Source organism: Podarcis erhardii (assembly GCF_964252035.2).
Source record: "Podarcis erhardii genome assembly, chromosome: 8".
Lineage (NCBI taxonomy): Eukaryota > Metazoa > Chordata > Lepidosauria > Squamata > Lacertidae > Podarcis > Podarcis erhardii.
The window spans coordinates 43,024,265-43,050,857 of NC_138499.1; the positions used below are offsets into that span (position 1 = coordinate 43,024,265).

The 26,593-nt window shown below is 41.6% G+C and overlaps 1 protein-coding gene across 1 annotated transcript in view; it reads left to right on the forward strand.

The window, feature by feature from the left end:
* The first annotated feature begins 866 nt into the window (after positions 1-866).
* The window catches only part of LOC309348479 (ras-related protein Rab-10-like), a 41,672-nt gene continuing 15,945 nt past the window's right edge, over positions 867-26,593 (forward strand). Inside the window, exons 1-3 of the mRNA XM_081873732.1 lie at positions 867-1,427; positions 14,646-14,706; positions 18,107-18,245. Of these exons, the coding sequence (XP_081729858.1) occupies positions 1,286-1,427; positions 14,646-14,706; positions 18,107-18,245 (342 nt within the window). The 5' untranslated portion in view covers positions 867-1,285. The remainder of the gene's footprint in view (positions 1,428-14,645; positions 14,707-18,106; positions 18,246-26,593) is intronic.

The window sequence follows — 26,593 nt, forward strand, 5'->3', positions numbered from 1 at the left end:
AAATAGGGTATTTTTGAGGGGTGGGAAAGAGACTAACAGTGCATAATATTTCATAAGTTAGGAGATGTACCGGTACTTTTAGAATGGTGTATCCCCTATGCTACTACGAAGAATACAGGATTCCCAAACTGACAACAGAACTGAGTGAAAGGAGGACAACTAAAACCAACAACCTTTTTAGGAATGAGAGTGGAAATTAAGCTACTTTAGTTTTCAATACATTATTTTTTAAAAAAACAAAAACAAAAACCTGAAGCTGTAGCCATTCAGTTGCCTACCATTAATTGTCAAACCCCAAATAAAGGCACATTACTTGACTTTTATCAAGTGAACATGTTGTGTTATGTTTTATTGCCAGTAAAACACCTCACAGAATTAGACATTAACTTCAAAACCATTAGGGTGATTCATTTCAACTTTTCCAAGTCCTAGCCATCATCCACCTTATGAAAGGAACAATGAACTGAAAAATTAAAAAATTCTCTAGGAGTACCTGTGATTTGATCAATTTCCACACTAATTGTGGCTTTCAATTCCAGCATTTCCCGTTACGTTATCTTTTAGATATGATCTAATATGACAGATAATAACCAGGGGAGCCTGGGTAGCTCAGTTGGTTAGTGTGTGGTGTTGATAACACCAAGGTTGCAGGTTTGTCCCATATGGGACAGCAGCTGCTTAATCCTGCATGGAAGGATGGACTAGATGATCTGCAAGGTCCCTTCCAACTCTCATGATTCTGTGATCTATGAAAGCAGGACTTCAGTGTTTTTCCACTGAGCACTGAGTGTATTGGACCACATGCCTGGGCTGTGGCGCAAGGACTTGTGGATGGACTAGACTACAACCACCATCACCCCCAACTAGTGCAGAACGGGTTGTCACATCCGCCGTCATATCAATTCTCCCTCTGTGCTTATAGCAGCTGCGTGGTAGGCAGCCTGGAGCGGGGGGGGGGGGGGAGAGAGAGAGAGAGAGAGAGAGAGAGAGAGAGAGAGAACAGCTTGACCAGTTGAATTTCTGCCTGAGACACCACTGTTCAAAGACACAGGGAGCCCTGCTCTGGGGGCATATAGTTAAGCAGCAAAACAGAAGTCGGCCAGCTCCAATCTCTCGCGTAAGCCGAGGCTTGGCGACGCTTCGGAGAGGAAGGCGGCGGAGGAAGGGCGGGCCCTCCTTTGGCCGCGGGTCTGGAGGTGGAAAGGAGCGACGCCCGACGGGCAACTTTCGGTTCAGTCCTGCGCCGGGAGCAGCTGCAGCCACTCCGCTCTCTGGTTCGTGGGCCATGGCTCAGCCGGAGAAAGTACTGCAGGCCAAGATAGTAATGGCCGGGGACTCCTACGTGGGGAAAAGCTCGATCCTGAGGCGATACACCGAGCTCTGCCCAACCAAGCCGACTCCGCCCCCTTCCTATATCACCACCGTCGGTGAGTAATCGCTCTTCCGCCTGCAGCTGCCATTCACTTGCCCGCCTCCTCCGCTTTCCTTTCTTATCGGCTCCGCGTACCCCTTCTGGCAGCGCCCCACCCGCTGCCTGTGGGTTGGAAAATCAGTTTATTCCCTCTTATAATAAGGTGCGTGCGCGCGCACAGTCGTCGCATTGTAGTGTCATCTATAATGTAGCGTGCAGTCTTCCAGCTCACACAGAGTTCTGTCAGAAACTTCCAAGTCTGCCCGAAGATCTCTGTGAAGCTTGAAAACACTGCGTGGTAAAACTTCGCAGCTATTAATTCAATTCTCAAACCTTTTATTGGCATCACATACAAACATCCATAGCACATCAATACCAGAAGTACCGCCTTCCCAGTGACACAAAACATTTGTCAAATGAAAGAGGCAAAGCAGACTAAGGTTACATCTCTAAGTCTCCTCTCCAGACGTCTGCAATGTGTTTTAACGACCTCCCGCTGCTGCAGAGCCGCCAGAGCACAATTTCTGTTCTCATCCTGAAGCAAAGTTCTTAACCCGAGGTACAGTACTATTTCTGGGTTAGCGGAGTCTGTAACCTGAAGCGTATATAACCCGAAGCATATGTAACCCAAGGTACCACTGTAATAGAAAATGTATGACCTGTAACTCTAGTTTCCATTTGGGGATGCAGAGTTGACCTAGGAACTGCTGGCGGAGATCAACATATAGTTTACATTTAAGAACCATATGTGTAAGAGCTGCCACCTGATGGTCTTCACATGTGCAAATTCTTTCTCTTTCCACCATTCCCTCCATAGGAGGTTTGAAGGATTTGAATTAAACCTGGCCAGTGAAAATGCCCTTCTTTCCTGAGGATTAAGTAAAAATTCAAGATAATGGAGGTTAATTTCATGTGCCCAAGAATGTTGAAAGTTAAGAGGGCAACATGTTTTCTCTGCTGCTGCTGTTAGTTCCTGGCGTTCAGTGTCCCACAACCTATTTTTTATTATAGCCTTGGCAGATGGTGGGGACAACGATCGCAAAAATTCCACTGACAGCCCAAGTTGCTGTACCTTTATGTTAAACTGTTGTAGCCCTGGGGAAAGAAAGGGATCTAGCAAAACTTTACTAAGGTGAGGATCTTTATCTGTTGTGATTCAGATGTTTAACCAGCATGTAAGAAATCTTGCCCAGGCTACGGTCTCTACCTTGTGTTGACCTCCCTCTAGACACAAGGCTGCATAGGGTACACAACGTGGGACAGCAAAAATCTTAAAAAGGAAAGGTGCCTGCACGCGTTCTACCAGCTGGGTAAACCCTGGCAGCCAGACTGGAATTTCGTAGAGCAACTGAGCTATACCTTTGGCGTTGAAGACCTTGAGGTTAGAGAGGACCTCTTGTTATAAAGAAACGCATTATGGCATGCATAGACATCTTACTGGCATTCACCGCCGTTGCATGGTGCAATGACCATAGAAGCCTATGATGGAATGTGATTCCCAGGTAGTTGAATTCGAATACCTGCTGGATAGGTTTTCCACCAAATACCCAGCTATAACTTTTGCATGAATTCCCAAAAACCATTGTTTTGCTTTTATCAAAGTTTATGCACAATTTCATTCTGGACAGATAGTCAATACAGGAATTTAACAAACATTTTAGGCCAATTCTTGTCCGTGAAAGCAAAATCACATCATCTGTGTATAGAAGGATGGGAATGCTTGATGCATTGAGTTTTGGGCTGTGGGCATCCACCTGTTTTAGTAAAGAAGCAAGGTTGTTAAGAAAAAGGTTAAAAAGAGAGGGAGCGAATACACAGCCCTGCTTTACTCCTCTGTTTATAATGACAGGATCTATCATTACAATCCCTGGTGTTGTTCTTATGTGACATGTGTTCTTTGTGTAAAGCTTTTTGATCAAGTAAAGTAATCTAGGTTCTAGGCCCATTGTCTCCAATTTGGACCATAACAGTCCCCGGTTGACAGTATCAAAAGCAGCCTTGATATCGAGGAAGGCCACAATAAAGACATTCTTTATGAAGCCGTGTGTACTTGGTGGCTAAATGAGATAACACCAAACAGTTGTGTAAAGTACCGTAGATTTCCCTGGCCTGAACCCTGCCTGCTCTGGACCTATGATGTTATTCCCATCAAGCCAAGTAGTTAGTTTATTTAACAGATGTTTAGCATACAATTTCCCGATGTTTGACAGTAGACTTATTGGCCGATAATTGGATGTCAGCTTTTTGCCACCCTTTTTAAAGATTGGGATAATTATAGATTGCTGCCATGAGTTAGGTATGGTACCAGATCTATCTATCATAGTGAATAGTTCCGCTAGTATCAGAGCCCACCACTCTGGCTTGGCTTTGATCAGTTCAAATGGAATAGCATCAGGGCTATTAGCATTTACAGTGGCTTCTCAAGTTTGGGTCTGGGACCCACGAACCCTCCTCAAAACCCACCTTTTCTGTGAAGCCCTTGACACAACCATGAGTGTAGCCAAGGGGGGGCAGGGGGCAGCTGCCCCTCCCCCATCAAGAAAAACACATCACTAACTGAGGTTCTGCCACCCCCCAACAAAAGCCTGCCCCCCTAACAAAGATCCTGGCTATTCCCATGAGCACAACCCCCATACACATAGCTACTGTAAGCATGTGTAACAGGCTTCATTCAACACACTGACAGTTACTTCCAAGTAAATACATGCAGAATCATACTGTGAAGCAATCAAGTATTTCCCCTATTTAACTTTGCTTTCCTGTGTTTCCTGTTTCAGTTTTAATAGTCAGGGCCATTTAGAGAAGTGTAACTACTTTGCAGATTGCACCTGGAAACTAGACTCAGTGGAAGTGTGCCTGTGAGTGTGAGTGTGTTTTAAACATTGTGGGAAGTTATAATGTAGCATTACATCCCACTACTTTTGTGAACTAATAATCCACATTATGTATTGTATAGCAACAGAGGACACACTTCATGGATTAAAAGTGTACAATATAAGTACATGAGGAGTACATTGTCACACTGGAATCTGCTATATGCATGTATTCCACATGAACATGTGATTGCAAGCTCCCTGAATATTCAAGTGTATAAAGTAAAGGGACCCCTGACCATTAGGTCCAGTCGTGGATGACTCTGGAGTTGCGGCGCTCATCTCGCTTTTTTGGCCGAGGGAGCTGGCGTAGAGCTTCCGGGTCATGTGGCCAGCATGACTAAGCCGCTTCTGGCGAACCAGAGCAGCACATGGAAACGCCGTTTACCTTTCCACTGGGGCGGTACCTGTTTATCTACTTGCACTTTGTGCTTTCGAACTTCTAGGTTGGCAGGAGCAGGGACTGAGCAACAGGAGCTCACCCCGTCGCGGGGATTTGAACTGCTGACCTTCTGATCGGCAAGCCCTAGGCTCTGTGGTTTAACCCACAGCACCAACCGCGTCCCATTCAGGTGTATAGTACATGTGAAATAGTGCTTTTGGACTAACATGCCAACAAGCAAGCACAAAAAGTCCGCATGCAGTAGTGCCCTAATACGGGTCACGTCAAATGTTATTTATGTAAAGTACACACCATCACTATTTCAAGTGTTCTTTACATAAAGTTTCAAGTTACTTTACATAAATAACATTTGACGTGACCCGTATTAGGGCACTACTGCATGAGGACTTTTTATGCTTGCTTGTTGGCATGTTTGTCCAAAAGCAGAATTGTGGAAAGCTGTACTTGCAAATAACGGTGTGTTGTGGTGCAGGGATATCTGCACCTACATTGTTTCTTCTGTGTGTAGTTTGGCCACCCTGTGGATAGCCTGAAGTTATTATCATTCTCTACATGAATAGGTGGAAGGAGCCATTGATCATGGGTGCTCTGTAGCCTGTGGGGATCAAAGTACTGAATTATTTTAAAATCCACAAAGAAAACTAGCTAACCTCAGGTTTTATTTCTCTAAGATAATACTGAGGTTGCAATGTTTAGCCATAATGTTCATCCCATAAAGAGTGCAGCTGGTTGGGAGAACATCTTCATTTGAAGCAGAAGGCCCCTGGTTCAATTCCTGGCATATCTAGGTAGAGCTAGGAGAGACTCCTGTCTGAATTCCTGGAGACCCTCTGCCAGTCAGCATAGGTAGACCAAGGGTAGTCAACAGGGTGCCCTTCAAATGCTGCTGGATTGCTGCTCCCATCAGTCTTGAGCATTAGTCAAGCTGGCTGGGGCTGATGGGAGACCAACAACATCTGGAAGCTGCCATACCTGTAGAAAAAATACCAAGCTAGATGAACCAATGGTCTGACTCTGCATAAGAGTCTATGTTCTTCCTGTCTTCTTGCATGATTAGTGAACATCTGCAGAGGGAACTTTTGTGTTTTCAGTGGAAGCTCCTTACACATTTGACAGTGCTGATCTCCTGTGCAGCCCCAGCTGTACTGTGTTGGTTCTTACAACTATAGTGCCTGAAGAGGACTTAATTCTATAGACATCTGAGCAATTAATCCTTTCAACTCTCATGTCCAGCTTTGATGTCTATGGACATTTCATTGCCCAGGAGAATCAAAATTAGATTAAACCAAGGACTGAAATGCTTGCACTGTGTGTCTGTGATTAATTTGAGGAATTATTATACTGATTGGCACGTACAAAAAAAATGTGTGTGTGTGTTCAGCTACTTGAATTATTTTTAAAAGGATGGATTACAGTGGAAGATTCCCAGGGCTTATCATCTTTCCTTAGGCCTTTCTGTGAGGATGACCTCAGACAGCCAATCCCGTTGGGTTGGTGAAGAAATCTCTTTGAAAGGAGGGAAGCAATATTACCCACTGTATGTTGCATCCTGTTGTTCTACTTCTAATAGTAGAAATATTTATTTATGTTCCTTTTAGAAATATTGTGGGCAATAACTTGTAATACAACAGTGTGCTGGGAAAACAGGTTCCTCATGCCAATGTCCATTGCTGCCCTTGCTGTTCATGTTTTGTTTTCTCTCAGCAGTCTGGGGCCTTCAAATCACAAGGAGTGTTTCCCTTCCTTCTGGTGTGATCTTCTTAATATACTATTTATACATCTTGTTTATTAATAATAATTCACTGCCATCAGTGTAATGGCATTTTGCAGATTTCCATAAGCAAAGTCCCTTCCCCCAAGGACCTTACTGTCTAAATTTTGATAGCAACAACTGAGAAAGGGAAAACAAGGAGTAACAATGGATGTATGTGAACAAATGCTTTTAAGCATGGTTACAACTGAGCAAGGCTAAGTATTTACTGTTACAGCCATAATGTATATTTTCATAGACTCAGATAAGTGTAGTATTGTAGAGTTGGAAGAGATCCAAAAGAGTCATCTAGTCCAACACCCTGCAATGCAGGAATCACAGCTAAAACTGATGGTGGTTTTAGCTAAGGGCTACAATCCAACAGGTTTGGTGATACTGTGCTTAAGATTATTGAATTAACTAAATTAAGTTCAACTGATTCTGTCCTGGGTTGTGGTCATGACTTTTAAAAAAAGTAAATGTGTTTTTCATATTGGGAATCACTCTCATTCCCCTCTTATTTTTAAGTGGCATATGAATATGTAAATGCAACAGGTACTGGGTATTTACATTAAAATTATACCGAAAAATCCTCTTGTATACTGAATAGTACTTTGGGCATCCTGGAGTCCCACTGATTTCCATTTGATTTGTCAAACTGAATAAAAATGTCAGAATCTTTATGAGAGGTAGATGAGTTAAGGCTAGATTCCGTCAATCTAGTGTAAATATGCTAACGAAGCTCTGCTCTTTATAGTCAACCCCATCTGGAAGTTTACAGTTTAAAGCAGCTGCCATCAGACCATTGATTCTGAGAAGGAAAGTGTCCTCTTCCTCTGGGAGTAAGGGAAGAACGAATAGGCCCATCCTCTGTGAAAAAGGGTAATCAGAAAGAATTGGCAGTCAGTTCTGTGATGGGAGAAAGAACAGGACATGTATTGAAACCAGACTGTGCCACTGTAATGCTATTAAACAACTCTGTGTAACCACAGTGAAGAAATGCAGAAGCAAATGGTGTTCTAATTCATACTGGAGAATGAAATGGGCTTTTTGCTGCGTGGACTGAGATAGTCTTCTCATGCATGTATACGTGTTGGGTTCAGAATGGGAGGAACTATAACTTGGCTGAGTCATAGAAAATGACTGGTCGCTTCACACAGGCAACTTGGGTCAGTGTTTTTCAGCCGGGTGGTTTTTCACCACTATCCAGATGATTGGATCATAGAATTGTAGAGTTGGAAGGGACTGCAAGGGTCATTTAGTCCAACACCCGGCAATGCTGGAATATTTTGCCCAATGTGGGGCTCGAACACACAGCCCTGAGATTAAGCGCCTCATCCTCTATCAGCCAAGCTGTCATCTGAAGCAGTTGTCTCAAGTACAGATCACAAATTATACATGCCGCTGGTTGACCCATATTAGGAAGGTTTGCAGCAGTAGACAAAATGGCGGTTTGTATGCAAACTTTGCTGTTCAAACAATCCTTTCGCTATGAGCACAGTGCAATCTGGCATGTAGAATCGTCATGCAAATTGACCAACCGGGTTGATTTGTATATCTTCTTATTTGAATTCACATTCCATTTGTGCCATTTTCCTGGGGGACCAGATTGGATATTAGGGGTTCCTTATAGAAACCAAGAAGCAGTATCTAGTTCTCCCTCCATGTGCACAGATCCTGATTTACCACACCATATCAACATTCTGTTAATTTTAGGATTATTAATAGGAGAGTAACAGAAATATCAATGTTTCAGCTGAAGAAACTGCAATTGAAGGTGGCAGGGGTTTTTTTTATCTCCTGATTTATAGGCCTTCCTGATATCTTTGCCCAATCAATGTTCCCCAGAAACTGTTGGTTTTGAGAAAGACAGTTTTAATGTAATGGGAAAATAATAAATGGGGGGGGGGAGGGAATATATGTTGAGTACTGTGAGACTTCAGCAGAAGATGAACAATCAATTAGAGAACAATTCTAGAAAAGGTTGCCAGATTATATTACATTTCTCAAATTTATTCTTCCTGTAATACATGATTCATTCTTTAATGTACAGGTCTAAAAGGTCTTCAACCCAATTTTCAGTTTGAAGTGCAGAACATGATTTCTAGAACTATAAAACAACACTCCTGCAGCAAAATGATGCTATGGGTGTCCTAAAATGTGATTAAATGAGAATTCCATCTTTAGGAACAAAACTAAATTATATCTGGTCATGAAATATTTTCAAGAAGACTTGATAACATATGTCATGGGCTGGCTAGGCATGGAGAAATGGTGGGAGACACCAGCTGGGGAACCCCCAAGGGAAGAAGGCTCAGAGCCCAGGGATTGGTGGTGGGGTGACACAGAGTGGTCAGAGGGAGCAGACTGGGAGGAGAATATGTTGGAAGCTGAAGAGATAACAGGGTTTAGTGAGCAGGGAGACTCTACAGCACAGAAAAGTACAGAATTGGAGTCAGAAGCTAAAGCAAGAGAAGAGGGAGGCCAAGAGGCAGAGATGAGTCAAGCTGGTGAAGAAGCCAGGGAGCTTCTCCCTCCTGCTGCGACGCATTACTTTGCATCTCTTTATATGAGCAAAATATAGTCTTGGTCATAGCAACTCAAGTCATCTCATGGGGAAAATCTGAAGTTTCAGAGGGAATTGATGTTTCTGTGTCTGAAATCCATGGATTTTGGTTCATGTGTTACACTAGTAAACATTATAAAAAGGGAAAGCAGCAAATGAAGCAGGGTGATGAAAAGTACCTTTTAAATCAGGAGTGGAGAACCTGTGGCCCTCTGGGTGTTAGACTACAACTCCCATCAGCCAGCATGGCCAATGATTATGGATGATGGGAGTTGTAGTCCAACAACATCCTGAAGGCCAGAGGTTTCCTATCCTCGTTTTAAATCTACAGCAAAAAAAAGTCAGAAGATACTACTGATGGAATACTTGTAAAACAAAATATCTGTCATGTTTATCTATAGCAAATTTCACATTACCAAGATGAGTACCAATAACATAGTTTTGTTCCACATTAATACTAGTGAAATGCTGATTTGGATGGGTAAGTGAAGGAGCATCTGTAAATCACAGGACCACTGCAAGGGCAGTGCCACCCCCAAAGGGAGGCAGTGCCACTCCTAGAGGTCCCTGATAGCTGAGCACCTGTTGATGCTTCTTTCTTTCTCTGCTCAAGCTTAACCACTGCTCAGGCTGCTTTTACTTGTGAAGCACCATAGATGCCCTGCTGCTCTTGACATGCTGTGGTGGAAGCTGCTCTGCTGGATTCATATGGAGAAAGAAAAATATATCCACCCATGCAGTCCAGCCAGGGAATGGAGGCTCAGTCCCACCTAGGTCATTCTGAGTGGTGGAGACTATCACCTTCTGTCAGCATGGCGACTAGAATAACAAGCCAAGGGAAGGATGGACCTGGAACTGAGCAAGAGGTGGAAGTAATCCTACAGGAGCCTTCCCCAGCCTGGTGCCCTCTAGATATTTCGGAATACAGCTCCCATCAGCCCCAGCCAGCACAGTTGTGGCAGGGGAAGGCTATCCTAGACTAGGGGGTCGATTCCACCCCTCTGCTTTGCATGGCTCCATTCTTCTCATTTGCCCAGTCCTACCCTTTTTCCTGGTTTTGCTGGAGCATGGCCAAGAGATTGGTTCTAAGAAACTGTATAATAATTATAATAAAATGAGTTCATTTGGATTTGAAATGAAGGGGCACAAACAAGCAGCATTTTCATTAAACAGGACTGGAACGGTTATAACCAAGAAAGCATTTCAATGTTATAGTAGATAAAAATCAGAATATTTTGTACTCTAAAGTAATCATATTGGCAATATCATCCAGAGCTAATTCTTTAAGGTTTTAGATACAGCAGCTTTGTGCATGCCTTGGACTGAGCAAGGCTTTTCAGCTAGGCTTGATGTTTAAAAGCCCTATTATGTGACTAGCTTTAAAATCCTCTTTTGCAAATTGTTTTCCAGCTAAGGCACAGCTAAGACTGGGTGTGCGCGGGTGAAAATCTGCAGATTGCTTGTGCATTGCCGTGTAGCCAATGTAAAAGCAATCTGCATCACGTACATCTGTTGTATGTCAGTTACATAGCAATGCACAACCAAACTGCAGAATCTACACTATAGACTGGAACACTTGCTGATGTGATTGCTGTGCTCACATCAGCATGGTGTCAGGATCAGTGTTAGTGCAGGGTCGTCCCATGTGATGCTATCTGTGATTTTAAAAGTATAATGCACTTGCTGACTTTTCACCCTCCCCCCTTTCTGCCAGGAAGGGGAGAGTGACAGGTTTTTTTGAAAATGGTTGGAACCCAAGCTGTGATTCCTTTATTGAGGAAGCATTGTTGAGTCTATGGCTAGTGCATTTAATTCCCTATCTCCATATGGATAAAAGTAATGGCCACAACTTCTTGTAGCCTTAGCTGGCTATTACATTTTGCTTGCTGGGAAATACTGGGTATAGCTATAGTGGCTGCCAGTTGCCACTGCCAGTTGCCGAATGCGATTGCTACCTCCCCCAGATGAACAGGCAAGAGCCAAAATATATCTATACTAGGAGAATTTCAAGACTGAAGAGGAATTCTGTGCACCTATTTCGTATATTCTCTAGGCATAAATCTTACAGTATCTTGCAGACAAATGGGGCATGTTGCAATTGTGCAACCTTTGTGAATACAACCAATATTCATAAGAAGAGCTCAGATCCAACTCAAAAGGTGTATCTTTGGAAGAAGGCAGATCAGTTCTCTGAAGAGCACATATTTCCAGTTCTTTCCACTCCCAGTTCCTATTCCCATGTCCCCCTCCCACCCCCAGTGTGTAGTTGGGAAGTCGTTGATCTGGGTGAAATAAGAATCCCCTCTCTTTTGCCCTGGTGCAAAGGACTACAGAGTGATGAAGATACAATATGGTAAAATGTCATTTCTCAGTACTTACTGTGCTTTTTTCCCTCATCGTTTGGACATTTCAGGTCCTGCTCACAACCCCAGAATTATAGTTGCAAGTTGGTAGTTTGCTGGCGATATTGGGAGGGTTGCAACTGTGGATAGTAGCATTTAGTTGTTCAAGATTTGCTTTTCTTAAAAAATAAAAAAAATGCATTCACAGTAAATTTTCATTGAAAGCACTTTATTCAGCACTTAAACTCTCAGGGATGGTTGCCCTTCTTCCTCTTCAATTATGCAGTTTTTGTGAATTATAAGCAGCTATAGTTTTCTAATTAAACTTATACGGATCATAAGGCAGACTCATCACATTGAGAATAGCAGACTATAAAGAATAACTGTTTTTGTTTAAACAATGGCACCTCATTGAACACCAGGGGAAAAGTTTATGGGGGGGAAAAGATTTGCATGTCCAAGTGAACATGGAGATGCCTAACCAAATAAGTTTTGAAATAGTTCCATGACATATTTCCTTGCAGTGGATTTCCTTGTAGTGCTGTCAGATACTGTGTACAAGTTACTCACAGAGATCTCAGAGTGCTTCAGAAGCAAAACTAAACTTTTAAAGTGGTGGGAAAAGATCCTAAAGAAAACTCCTTATGACTTGGCTGTCAAAGTAAAAGTAAGACTCTTTTTTTACCTCTTGCTAAAATATAAAAATGTTCAAATAAATATCGTTCATTTCACTTCATCATAGGATTCAAAGTAGCTTTACTTCAACTTGTTTTCTGCTTCATATGTCTTAATTAAGGACTAAAGGGAATATTCTTTCCATTTACATGGCTGCAAAATGTTTAACTGATTTTGTTTTTCTACAGTTGTCAGATGATTTCACCTTTTTTCTTTCTTTTTTGTATCCAAATGAGTCCTTTCTTAAGATTGACATGGGTTTGATAAACAATCGGTACCTATCAGGGTAGCCAATAGCTTACCACTGAGAAATTGCAAAACTACACATTGTACAGTGGTACCTCGGGTTACAGACGCTTCAGGTTACAGACTCCGCTAACCCAGAAATAGTACCTCGGGTTAAGAACTTTGCTTCAGGATGAGAACAGAAATCATGCTCCAGCGGCGTGGCGGCAGTGGGAGCCCCATTAGCTAAAGTGGTACCTCAGGTTAAGAATAGTTTCAGGATAAGAATGGACCTCCAGAACGAATTAAGTCCTTAACCCGAGGTACCACTGTATTGCTATGTGTATGTTGCTTATTGATTTTAGAGTTAAAATCCCAAGGTCTTCTTCAGTGTCCGTTAGCCCTCAGCTGCCTGGTCTTTGTGTAAAACACGAAGAGGAGGATGTATGTCTCTCCAATTAGGGCTCCCAGATTCCAGGACTTCCATGCATCACCAGCACTCTGTTTCTACTGAAAGCCTGGTTGATGGAGCTCAGCACATTGAGGGTGCCATCTGGGCTTCAGTACCAGGTGACTGAGTGCTCAGCTGATTTCAAGGGCAAATCAGTGCCCACTCGGATCAAGGAAACCCTTGCCTCAAGGCTTGCTCCTCAGTATGTCTCACTGAGGACATTGCCTTGGTTTCTGCTCTCTTTCCACAATTGTTCCATTGGATTTGATCCCTGCCTCATCTTGACTATATACACTTGCCTTTGGCCATCTCAGCTCCTGCTTGGCACCTTGACTCCTGGCTGCTTTGGAACAGTCACCTGATTCTGGCTCAAGTAGATTGACAGCCAGCTCACCCATCCACCTCATTCGTGGAGCCTGACAACCTGCAGCCCAGCCCATTCAGTGGTCTGTCACTTAAGATTTGTAAGCTCTCTGCAGACATAGATGTTCTGACACCCTCCAGCACTTCATTTCTTTTGTGCTACCAGAATATATCAACCGGTGGGATCAAGCAAAAGACTTCTGCATTCCCTTCTTCAGCTTTTGACCTCTGTCTGTCTTATTTGAGGAAGTTCCAGTGTTACTCAAGAAAGTTGTTTTTTCCTCCCTTTCTTCAATCTGTAATACAGATTTGTTGTAGGCCCACTTATACCGAACAGAAAGCACAACCTGAAAATTCTGTCTTCCACAGAAACCTTTAGTGTACTCGGTACCCACTTCAGCTGAGAACCAATTGCATCAACAGTGTGTTCATGATGCAATGAATGATTATAAAATCCTGAAAAGATTTATTAGAGTTGGGTTTGGATTGTTGTGTCCCATGCTTGTGATACTTTGAAGAAGCTAGGATGAAAATGCAGGCAAAAACAATATGACCAAACAGCATTTGTCTGGCTAGTAATCAAGCCTACTTTTGTTATCATGGTCATATAATACTATGGCTTAATTTTATCAGCAGTGCGGGGGGCTTTGGCCCTTCATTTCTCATCCCCCTCCCCACAGCCTTGTCCATTTGTGAAATTTGTTTGAAAATTTATATAAAGCTATGAATAACTCATGCATGCAATACTTATTGACTTCTGTTTTTCACTAACATTCATTGACCTTTTAGGTCAATAAATGTAAAGTTGATTTAAGAAGTCAATATGCCTTATTTTAATTTAGATTAAATTTTCATCTGATTCAGCACTCTCTAGTTCTCTTTTTATAAATAAAATGCTCATGTCAATTTATTATTAAAATTTATGTCAAATATAAAATGTTTTCATGTAGGACTGGAAATCCCCAGCTGAGTTATTATTTTTAAGCATTTCCAGCTCAGTGTTTTGAAAGTGACCTTCCTGTGCTCAACTGCATATCATACCCCTTTCCAGTGCCTTTCCAGTTATTGTACAGAAGGTATACAGACATAAAATTGTATTGCAAGCTCTATGTGAAAAGAGAAATTTCCCTCTCTTAAATGTTGTTTATAGATGTGGGCATATAAGTGAATTTGGCTAAAGTAATGATCCTTCTAGATTTTCATTTTACGAAATAAATCCAATAAATTAGGTTTTTTACACTTCTTTTACACTGAAGCTTTAGTAAGATTTCATCAACCCTTAGGCTTGAACTAAATAATACTTAAAAAAAAGAAAGAGTACAGAACAATCTTTTAAATTCTGCAGCAGTTTGCTTCAGATGGTTGCAAAGTCTCTTTCATATAGGGAGAGGTAAGAGTTCTTTCTAAACTAATAAGGAAGCACAACTATGGGAATTTCCCTTTTACTGAGTACTTTGGTGAGATTCCGAACTGTTATATAGATGATGGATTTTTTTTTACACCCTTTGACACTTCTATTATTCCTTTGATTTGTTCTCCTTTCATATTTATAGATACGATAATAGTTCCCCCCTTGTTTCTTTTAGGCATTGATTTCGAAGTAAAAACCATTTCAGTAAATGATACAGCAATGAAACTACAGATATGGTGAGTTTTTATTTATTTAGAAAAATGTACAGATCATTCATTCAGAAAAAAAATCTGTAAGTAGTGTACATAATAAATAACTGATAAATTCCAAACTTTAGAATAATTAGTATATCAAAATTAGTAATCTGCTCTTGGTATTCTAAGATGTGTATTCATAATTTTTTTCCAGTACAAGTAGTTTTCTTCTTTGGTTTCAGTAACAAAAACAGAGTTTATATTTTATTACTTTCAAACCCATTCAATGGGAAAAATACTTGGGGGCCTTTCCATTGCTTTACTATAACTCCCATCTTCCCTGTTCATTGGCTATGCTTGCTGAGGATGATGGGATTTGAACATATGAGAGACCACAAGTTTACCATCCCTGCTATAGGAAGAAATGTGTGTGAATGGATCATGGCCATACAGCTGCTTGGGTTCATGTTGTAAAGGTTTGCTAACTACTCTACTCATAGAACCCAATATAATAAAAGACCAGACAATGTTTTTTGCTGTTTTCAATCTACTAACACTCTTGTAAGAGAGAGGGAAGGAGGGAGGTGTAGGCTGTGATTTTTTTTTGTTGTTGTTGTTTTGCTTGGTCTAGTAGTTGTTGCTTGGTCTATTTTTAGTGATTGATTGTCCACTTTTTGATTTAAAATTGCTAATTGTTCTAAAATTTGTTTCAAAACTGTGTCAGATCCTCCTGTTGCCATGTCCTCTTCAGCAGGCTGTTCAGCCTCCACCTCCTGTGCTGTCAGGACGGTTGGAACAGATGATCTACGATGATGAGCTAAAGTTGTTTGGACAAGTTGCACAGGCTTCCTTTCTTTTTCTTTCTCTTTTTCTCTTTCTTTAGCTTTGGCTGCTCTTGTTTTCCCTGTGCCACTCATTCCACACCTGCCTCTTGTTCAAGGTCAAATTTTCCTTTATTCCATGAGAAAGCAAGTCCAGAGTACAAACAATTAAACCACAGAAATTCCAAACAAAAGTATGTTTCCCAGGCCTCTGTAACTCCACAATCCTCTAGGGGGAGTATCTTAAAGTTTCAGGGAAGGAGAGGATTTTTCCGCCATTTAAAGTTTCTATAATCTCTTTTTTTAAATTTGTAATTCCAAGACAATAAGGAAGGTTCGCAGAGTCCTCTACTTTTTAGGCTAAAACCGCTAGGAGCCAGATTGGTAATTGCAACAGTGTTTTAAAGTCTCAATATATGTAGCAGCTTAAAATCTTGTTACTATAGTCCGCAGTTTGACAGCTCAGTTACGACTGACAGCCCGACGACTTGCGTTCTTGAAACAAAGTCCCAAATACAAGTCCCATAGGCAGAAATAAAGTCTCTCTTGGTCTTTTAAATAAGAAGACTGCAAATTCTGTAAATGCACAATAGTTCCACTTTACAAAGCTCCCATTAAGCGCCTCAGCGCTCCTCTGTGCCTTTGCTTTGATCTTGTAAGCAGTATCGGGAGACGGACTTCCTTTTACTCGTCACCCGTTTTCAAACCCGAAAAAGGATATTTTAAGTCCAAATTGTAGTTCACTTTACTCACGGGTATGTTACTTGCCAAATTGATGTTCACAGGAAGAAAGGTCGGCGCTCATCAGCAGCAGCTGCGCGGCTTCGCCTCCCGCAGAAAGAGCGATGAACTCACAGCGCCGCTCCCCCTTTCGCGCTCCGGAGCCCCTTACGGGGTCCCTTCCACACTTCTGGGGGAGTTCCTGGCGCCCGCCGAGTCCCACGGCCACGGGCTCCCTCTGCCCGTGGTTTTTTCTAACGGGTCGTCGCTATGCCGCAGCGAACGACCCTTTCCTGCGGAGCCCCTCTTCAGACAGTGAAGAGGACCGCCATCGCCGTTTCGCGCCGCCTCCGGAAGTCCGAGGTGTAGGCTGTGAGATGGGCAGCCTTTGAATGCACACCCTTTGTGAATTCTGAGAGATTCCTGACATCCCAATTTTACAAATCCACCTAGCAGCAACTGGCAGACAGAGTAGTTTGTGCTAATGTGGTTACTGTATAAGCAAAGCAGGTGGTGGAAAAGGTTTTCTTGCAATACTGCCTGTTTGCAACATTGTGTATAACTAAGAAAACCCGTTACATCTTGTTTCCTGTATGATTTTGCCAATGTAACTGAGTCACACATAGCTGGGCAAACCTCAACCAATCTGATCCTAGTACAGTGGTACCTCTGGTTAAGTACTTAATTTGTTCCGGAGGTCTGTTCTTAACCTGAAACTGTTCTTAACCTGAAGCACCACTTTAGCTAATGGGGCCTCCTGCTGCCGCCATGCCGCTGGAGCACGATTTCTGTTCTCATTCTGAAGCAAAATTCTTAACCTGAAGCAGTATTTCTGGGTTAGCGGAGTCTGTAACCTGAAGCGTATGTAACCTGAGGTACCACTGTACAGTCATAACTTGGAAGTTGAACAGAATCTGTTCCGGAAGTCCGTTCAACTTCCAAAACCAAATCGCGGCTTCTGATTGACTGCAGGAAACTCCTGCAGCCAATCAGAAGCTGTGGAAGCCCTGTCGAATGTTCAGCTTCCAAAAGAACGTTCACAGTCACTTCCGGGTTTTTGGGTGCCAAAACGTCCAAGTTCCAGGGCATTCAGGATCCAAGGTACGACTGTATACTTTTTCCAGAAATGTGTTTGGTGCTATAGAGCTCATAACTCCACAGCCTATTTGAGACCACTGTAAAATGTAGAAAACCGAATAATAGAATTGTAGATTCTACAGGGATCCTGAGGGTCATCTAATCCAAATCCCTGGAATGCAGGAATCTCAACTAAAGCATCCATGACAGATGACCACCCAACCTCTGCTTAAAAACCTCCAAGGAAGAATAGTCCATCACTCCTGGAGGGAGGCCATTCCACTGTCGAACAGCTCTTTAACTGTTCTTCCTGATGTTTAATTGGAATCTCCTTTCTTGTAACTTGAATCCATTGGATTGAGTCCTACCTTCTGGAGCAGGAGAAAACAAGCTTGCTCCATCTTCCATGTGACAGCTTTTAAATATTTGAAGATCACCCTTATAACTGGCTCCATGCAGCACCCTAAGCTGATGATGGTGGTAAAACACAACACTATCATCCGGTAGTGCAGCCATTTTTTGCCTAATCATATGTATATTTTTGGTGCATTGTTAACTCAGTCCAACTGTTCCATTCATTCACAAGTACAACACTGAGATTTAAAGCCAGGGTTATTTGCATCCATAGTATTTTGAATAAAATCTGATCTGGAGAGAATCTTTACTGCAGAAGTACTCAACTGGTATGCCAACTGGGTTTTTATTTGTATGCACAGCTTCTGCTTTTTTCTGTTTACAGAAGGCTGCAATCAATGATTTAGGACTGTTTGTTCACAATCTTACAATGTAAGCCGTACCAAATGATTCCTTACAATGTATTATAGGGACACTGCCGGTCAGGAGCGATTCCATACATTTACAACTAGTTTCTTCCGTGGAGCACATGGATTCGTTCTTGTCTATGATATCACAAGTACAGAAAGCTTTCAAGGAATTGCACACTGGATGAAAGATATAAATGAGGTACGTTTATACCATTCTGCCTTTGCTCTCAAAATACAATAATCTTTGACAGGTTCATAGAAGCTAGGGACAGACACTCAAATGCACCCAGAACAGAGTGCCCCCTCTTTTTTTTACTGCTGCTATTTAGATGAGGAATCCACTTTATATCCCATGATCTATCACTGTTTCTGTCTTCCTTTTTTCTTGTGTAAAGGGTTGCATCTTGGTAAAGAGAGGTAAGTATCCGCATGATTTGTCTGGACCACAGTCTTGCTCTCTATTCTCTTGGTTCACAACTCCTCCATTCCACCTGTGCATTTACTCACTTAGACATCTTGCTCATCTCATCTGCCAGTGTGTTAAAATCCTGGACACATCATCATGTTGTTACCCAACTATTTCCCAATGTCGCGCCAAACTTCTGTTTTTGCTTTTGAACATGGGGTGGTAGAGGTGGTGGCAAAGGACATGCATATGTCCGACAAACACGTTAACATTGATTGGGATTGGTTTGAGCACATGGGTGAAGTGATGGGTGAACTACAGATATTATTATTATTATTATTATTATTATTATTATTATTATTATTATTATTATTTATACCCCGCCCTCCCCAGCCAAGGCAGGACTCAGAGCGGCTTACAAGCAATAATAAAAACGAGTTGAATGATTACAACTTAAAAACAAAATTAAAATACAACATTAAAATATTGAAACATTAAAATATTAAAATATTAAAATGTAGCCTCCTCGCAGGAGGAGAAGGAAAATAAAAAAGAAAGAGAGGGAGGGAATCAAATTGGCTCCAAGCCAAAGGCCAGGCGGAACAACTCTGTCTTACAGGCCCTGCGGAAAGAAAATTTAGTATTTGTTAAAAAATTGTATACAATCCTAAATCTGTCATTCTGGAAGGAGAAAGCCCATGTTCACAGGAAATATGCAAAGATTAATTCCTGGAGAGCAAGGAACAAAAATACAGTGGTACCTCAGGTTAAGTACTTGATTCGTTCCGGAGGTCCGTACTTAACCTGAAACTGTTCTTAAACTGAAGCACCACTTTAGCTAATGGGGCCTCCTGCTGCCGCCGCGCTGCCGGAGCACGATATCTGTTCTCATCCTGAAGCAAAGTTCTTAACGTGAAGCACTATTTCTGGGTTAGCAGAGTATAACCTGAAGCATATGTAACCTGAAGCATATGTAACCCGAGGTACCACTGTAAATTAATTATAAGAATATTGGCTTTGGCATATAGTAAAAGACCAGCAAATCAACAAAAATATATATTAAGTCTTAAACAGTCAGACTTCCATTCCTATTCTGCAATATTCAGTATTCTCATGCCTCTCTATATCAAATTGTAGGATTATTATAATTATTAATTATTATTATTACATTTATTGGCCACTTTTTGTCATGGTAACTCAAAGTGATTTACAATATATAAACAAACAAACATATACATTCTTCTGGCATAAAACAGAAAACAAATAAAAATCTAAAAGACAATCCTGTGCTTAAAAGGCAATATTAAAACATCCTACCCACCCAAGGGAATTCTAAGTTTTAAAGTCTTGCTGGAGACTATTAATTCTCACTGTCATCCTATGCCTTACACAGGGTAAAACTTAACCATGTTTTACCTTTATGGGGCAAAAATTTATTTTCTTAACAGTAAATGGGAATAGTGGAAAGGAAAAAGAATCAAGGACCCGAAGGACTATTCTATCTCCATATGCTCCAGTATCTTGCTTCCAACAAGCTGCCATCATGCATCCTGTGGCAGTGAATTCAGCCAACGAGCCCCACCAGCAAAAGCCCATGCAAGGATTTCCTTCTAGCACAATGGGGCTCCCTTGGCATCTCCTCCCTCTGTGCCGCCACCACAGATTGGCTGTGGGAGGGGGGTCAGGAGAACTCACTGAACAGTATGGCATGGAAGGACAGGGCAGATTGCTACATCAGCCAAGCAGAAATGGTTGCACCGATGGACTGATCTGCTTAGTGCCGTGTTGAATTCCTCCCAAAATATTTATGTGTAGTCTTATCTCCTCCATGTAACGGATAGGATTATGCTGCCAGTTGTGCGATTTCTACATGTCCTGTTGTGTCCTGATCCTGTGTTGTATTAGTGCTGATGTGCTGTGTGGATAGGTTTTTTTGAAATTTGTTGTAAGATTTAAACCACGCCTTCATCACATAGGATATTTGGAGGGGTTCATTGCTGAGTAAAACAAGAAGCATCTGGCCAAATCCTAAGCTGTTCAGCCATACAACTCCTTCAGCTGCCTGTGAGTCAGTAATTTTTGTCCCACCGTACATATGATTCCACAGAATAAATTTCTTTAAAAATATCATAGAAAAGGAGAAAAACATGTTTAGAACACAGACAAGCAAACTATCTTAAAAGATCATCACACTTTAGGTTGTAAGCTATTTCGGGTGGGGACCTATTCTGATGTACTTGATAAAGCGCCATACACACTGATGTTCCCAGGGACGTGGGTGGTGCTGTGAGTTAAACCACAGAGCCTAGGACTTGCCAATCAGAAGGTTGGCGGTTCAAATCCCCGCCACGGGGTGAGCTCCCGTTGCTCGGTCCCTGCTCCTGCCAACCTAGCAGTTCGAAAGCACCTCAAAGTGCAAGTAGATAAATAGGTACCGCTCCGGCGGGAAGGTAAAAGGCATTTCCGTGCACCGCTCTGGTTCGCCAGAAGTGGCTTAGTCATGCTGGCCACATGACCTGGAAGCTGAACGCCAGCTCCCTCGGCCAATAAAGCAAGATGAGCGCGGCAACCCCAGAGTCGGCCACGACTGGACCTAACGGTCAGGGGTCCTTTTTTACACTGATGTTGCTACACACCTAGATTATGATAACAACTATGAATTGTCCGTAGGAAGAGCCAATTCTCAGGTTAAAGTGTGATATTTAAAAATCAGCCACTGCTTTGCTTTTGTTTGCTAAAAAAAGAGTCTTCATATCTCTTTTAAAACTTAAGAGATAGCAGGACAAGCTTTGCTGATTCAGGAGTTCTGTCATGGGGGTGTCATTAGTGAAAAGGCCCTGCCAATCAGGCAAGGAGGCATTGGGAACTAGCCAATAATGATTTAATGATTTTGGTGTACAGTTGTACCTTGGATCTTGAATGCCTTGGCTCCCGAACAAATCGGCTCCCGAACGATCGAAACCTGGAAGTGAGTGTTCTGGTTTTCAAACGTTCTTTTGGAAGCCAAACATCTGACGGGGCTTCCACAGCTTCTGACTGACTGCAGGAAGTCGCGCTTTGGTTTTCGAACATTTTGGAAGGCGAATGGACTTCCAGAATGAATTCCGTTTAACTTCCAAGGTACTTCACAGAAGTGCACTCCCAGGTAACCTGGACCTAATCTGTTAAGGACTTTAAAGGTTGCAATTTTGGCATAATGCATCAGGGTCAAGCTAAACGTTACACTTAATGCTTAGCATGCAGCTATGGCATGTGGGGAGGTAAGGGTTATTTCTGCCTTCCCCAGCAGTGACCCCTCCTGAAAATCTCCACCACCTTGCACATGGCTGTAAGGCTTGGTTTAAAAAGTTCCTGTTGGGAACTTTCCCCCTAAGTATCATAAAGATGACTGAATGGGATTTGACCTTGTTTTGAATATGTTGGCCTTGTTTTGAATAGGTGATCTGCTTGCACTGCAAGTACTAATAGTGTGCAGAGAATTTCTGCATCTTTTAGTTTACCGTAGCTAAATGGCAGCCCTTCAACCATTGTTGCATTCCAATTATCCCTGACCAATAGTCACGCTGACTGGATCTGATGTGAGTTGGAGTCCAAGAACAAGATGTTAGCCACCCATGGTGGTATAATAATAATAATAATAATAATAATAATAATAATAATAATAATAGTGCACCCATCTGACTGGGTTGCCCCAGCCACCCTGGGCAGTCTAGAACCATCCTAATACTTTATATATTTTATTTTGAATATCATTAATCCAATAGTTGTCGATGCCTCTGTGTCACAACTAACGTCTTTGTAGATCTGTCAGAGTTAACCAGCAAGTGCGATATTAAAGAATAAGGTAAATGTTTGTATGCCAGTTATGCTAATAATGTGCAAGGCTTGCAGATTCTGTTGTGGGGAAACATTACTTTTCAAGACAGGTCAAGATATACTGGGACTTTAATATTTAAATCATTCTTACCTTTCAAATGAAGGACAGCTTAATACTCTGCGCTTATAATGCTGATCGCAGCAAGTTTCAAGACAATCAGCATGTTTATTACAGGAAAATTGCTTCAAAATACAAGTTTGCTTTACAAATTTCTCATATGAGAGTGCAAGATTGATATAGTCCTTTCTCTCTCACAGGTGCTCAATTAGAAAATATGAGCACCTGTGAGAGAGAAAGGGCTATATCAATCTTGCACCCTCATATGAGAAATTTGTAAAGCAAACTTGTATTTTGCAAACTTGTAATCAGTTTTAGAACATCGTTCAGCATGCTCATGGTATAAAGTGGCTTTGAAGTCAAATGTTAATTTATAAAGATGAAGGAGGTGGCCATTTTATGACACACAAAGGTATTCTCATAAGTTTGTGGGGCAGAAACTGGGGAGAGGAGAAAGCGTTCCCCGCAACCAGCCCTCCTTGTTCCCGAGGAGTCCTACCCGCACCCCTGCCTGGGAGCTGCAGCTTTCAGGGCAGAGGCAGGTCCTCTGTGTAAAGACTGGGTGAATTTGCTCACACTTTTCAGTACCCCACAAATCTGAATACTGAGCTAAATATTTAACATGCAGCCTTACTGCAAAGGCCACCCTACAAGTGATGCTTTAAAGTGCTTTTTGCATTTAACATACATATTTTTAAAAATGCAAGTACCATCAGATGGGGGAGGGCTTATAATTAGCAGGAGTATAACAGACAGGGAGAATGAATTTAACTCAAGAGGGGGGAAATTCTTCTTGATGCTGTTTGCATTGGCACCCTTGTGTGATTTCCTCTCAATGCAAATAGCACTTTCAGAAGCAGGGATTTCTTGCACCCTTCCTGCAGTGCCTGATTCACCCTATGTCCAGCCAATGCTATTTGCATTATTTTTATTTTTATTTTTGCAATCTGCATGTTAACATCACAGCTTGTTGGGCCCTTAATACCAGCTTTGGGGCTGATCAGGTACAACATGTCCCTTGCACTGAACCTCTATGCATAATCTATTACTTTTGTGTACTGGTGTTCATGTTATTAAACTGCTCCTCCTTGTGGCCAAAGATCATATAGAATCCAGATGATGAGCCGACTGTTGTTAATCTTCAGAGCTGTAAAATCAGTCTCAATTTTTCCCTTGTTGAAGGATCTTCTTGTCCTTGGCTTAAGGGATGACCATAGGAAGCTAATGTAAGTAACTGGTCCTAGATTTCTTAAACTAATTGAAATATACTCGGAGTCCTGCAGTGATTTCATGCTCTTTATTACAGCTTGTAAAACAGTGATTACATTTCCCCCCAAACCTCAGGCCTTTATATACATTATTTACACAATGAGTCCCATCTAATTGGCTGATTCTGCTTCCCTCCTGGAGCCTGATTGGTCTTCTCCTGCAAGCCAATCAGTTGTTGCATTCTAAGATCCTACCTGCCTATTGTTCTAGGATCCAAGCTTAGTACATAACACTAATGTTAATAATTTGAATTTTGCAAAACTCTATAAGAGAAGCTACTCACTATTTTAAGATTTCAGTTGAAGCAACATGTATAATTGCATTTTTCTGGGGGGTGGGGGTGGGAATGATTTGTTTATCATTGCCCTTCTTTGCCTTTTTGTGATTAAAAAAAATGAATTTGGAAGAACAACTCAGGCAAGAAGATACATAACTTTCACAATGCAGGAAAAAGGATGCACACTTTCATTTTGTTTAAGTACTACTTTTTTCTATCTCTTCAAATGTGGAACGCTTAAATCAAATGTTATTAGGAAGCATGCTACTTCTCTCATTAAATAATAAAAAGGTAAACTACTCTATTTATTATATGCAGTTTTAGAAACTTAGAATATAATTTTATATAGAAGAATCAATGATCTTAATGAGTAAAGCTCCAGTACCTATTGAAACAACCATCATTTTCTTCTATTAATCCATGTCAGATTGATTCATTATTTTCAGCTTGTGCTTTGCACCCTTGCAATGAGCTTACTTCATTTGAAAGACTACATTATCCTGAACATCAGCTGCAGTTATGAAATGAGATTAGTTGAGTGGATTAAAAAGATGAAACAGTAACCTTAATAATTTTGCCTGCTGCTGTACTGCTGAAATGAAGCAACATAGTTGTGAGTCGGCATAACTCTACTGACATTTCATGAATAAAAACCATGTTCCTTCATGCCTTTTCAGATGTTTACATCAACACAGTGGGGTGGGGCTTTGTTCTCCCCCTACAATTCATAAACACAAGGCTGATGTTTTGTGCAAAGTGACTTTTGTAGCTTCACTGAAGTCAAACAAGTCACTTCAACTTGACACACTCAATTCAGTGAATTCTCCCATTTCCCTGTCAAGAATTAGAACAAGTTTTGATGTCCATGTTAAGTATCTGGATATTTTTCCTCTTGCAACTGAAGAAGACCACTGGTTCAAACAAGCCATTTAATTGGTTGGCTCCAGAGGTGATTTGCACAAGCAGAAATGTTGGCTTGCACAAGCAGAAACGTTGGCTTGTTGGTGTGTGCATGTCATTTCCTCACTCTGTCAGCAGCCCACTGTGGCACCCACACTGTCAGGACTTACTTTTCAGAAGGCTCTGGCAACTGCAGTTCAGAGGACAGAGTGGGAAAGCCCTGTTCCTTGAACATAACATCATTCACAGTTCTCTGTATCCAGCCCATTAAGTATCACTAACTTTACAATACACATACATTTGTAAATGCCAGGATCTGTTTCAGAACATGTTTCTTCTAATTTAGATATTCATAGATGCCATCAATTGCCTTGAAGTAAGAGAGCTATCCATTATATGCCCACATTGTATGCTTCAGTCGCAGGGATTATTTTACCCTCTGTTCTTGAGGAAATTATTGCTGCGGTTCATGTATGTCTTGACCTAGGATCTGTGAGCTGTCAGAAAGCAGTAGAAGTAAATCTAACTCAGTGTTCCCAACCTTGTGCCTCCAGCTGTTTTTGGACTACAATTCCCATCATCCCTTGCCAGTGGTCTTGCTAGTCAGGGATGATGGGAGTTGTAGTTCAAAAACAGCTGGAGGCACAAGGTTGGGAAACACTGATCTAACTCAAGGAGACACCTAATTGAAAGTCAAAAATAACAATAACATTGTGAATACTTTGCTAGAGATAGGATAGTTTCCACCAGTAGGAGCTAGGGACTTTCTTGAAACAGAAACGTAAAGATTTGTGCCCAGTCCTGTGCATGGGACTTACTTCATAGCATATGTACATAGGATTGTGGCCTTGCTTATTGCTGGATAGGAGTAGTGGCTTCTCTTCTAACATTGATTTCTATGTGATTTGCCAAGGCCTTTAGGGGTACACCCTGGGCAAAAGCAAGTAAGCATGTGCTATGATATACCACCCTCTTTCAAGGAAAACATTCTAAACTGGGTGGGCAGGTGATTCAGAGTAGATCTTGTAGATTTGGGAAGCCCTATGGGAGCTTGTATGAGAACTTGTTGAACCAAGAACTCAGCATGTAGTAAACTTGGTTGTGGAGGATCTATCTATCTATCTATCATCTATCATCTATCTATCTTTCAGCTTGTGCCTCTGATATCATTGTATTGGCATTCACTAAGAAGCAAGTAGTTTCCTTAGCTCAAAGAAATATAGAAGGGGGCAGGAAGGCCTGAATAATATAGAACAGTGCCTTGTAGCAGTCAGATTATTTGTCCATCTAGTCCAGAATCATCTGCTCTGACTGGTGGTGTCTCTGGTACATGATCCTTCTAGCTGGAGGTGGCAGGGATTGAACCTAGGAACGTCTGACAACAAAGCAAGTACTCTACTATCACTGAGCTATAAGCTCTCCATAGGAATAAGTCAAATGAGGTAGCTGGGCTTGAGAATGCACCTCAACCCCTGGGAGAAGAACAAGTTGTATACATCAGCCATCCTTCTCAGAGTAGACTTATTAAAATTAATATATGTGACTAACTTAGGTTCATTACTTTCAGTGGGTCTACTCTGAGTTAACCTTAGTGGCATACAACCCCATGTGTTTGGAGAGGTGTATCCTGCTGTTGAGTGTATGTGGTATAAGAAGCTCTGCTAATGGGTTGCTTTTTTAAGGGTGCTGATCTTGTCTGTCTTATGTATTGAAGAGGGATGTTTGTGTTGTTGCTGTTGTTGTTTAGTCGTTTAGTCGTGT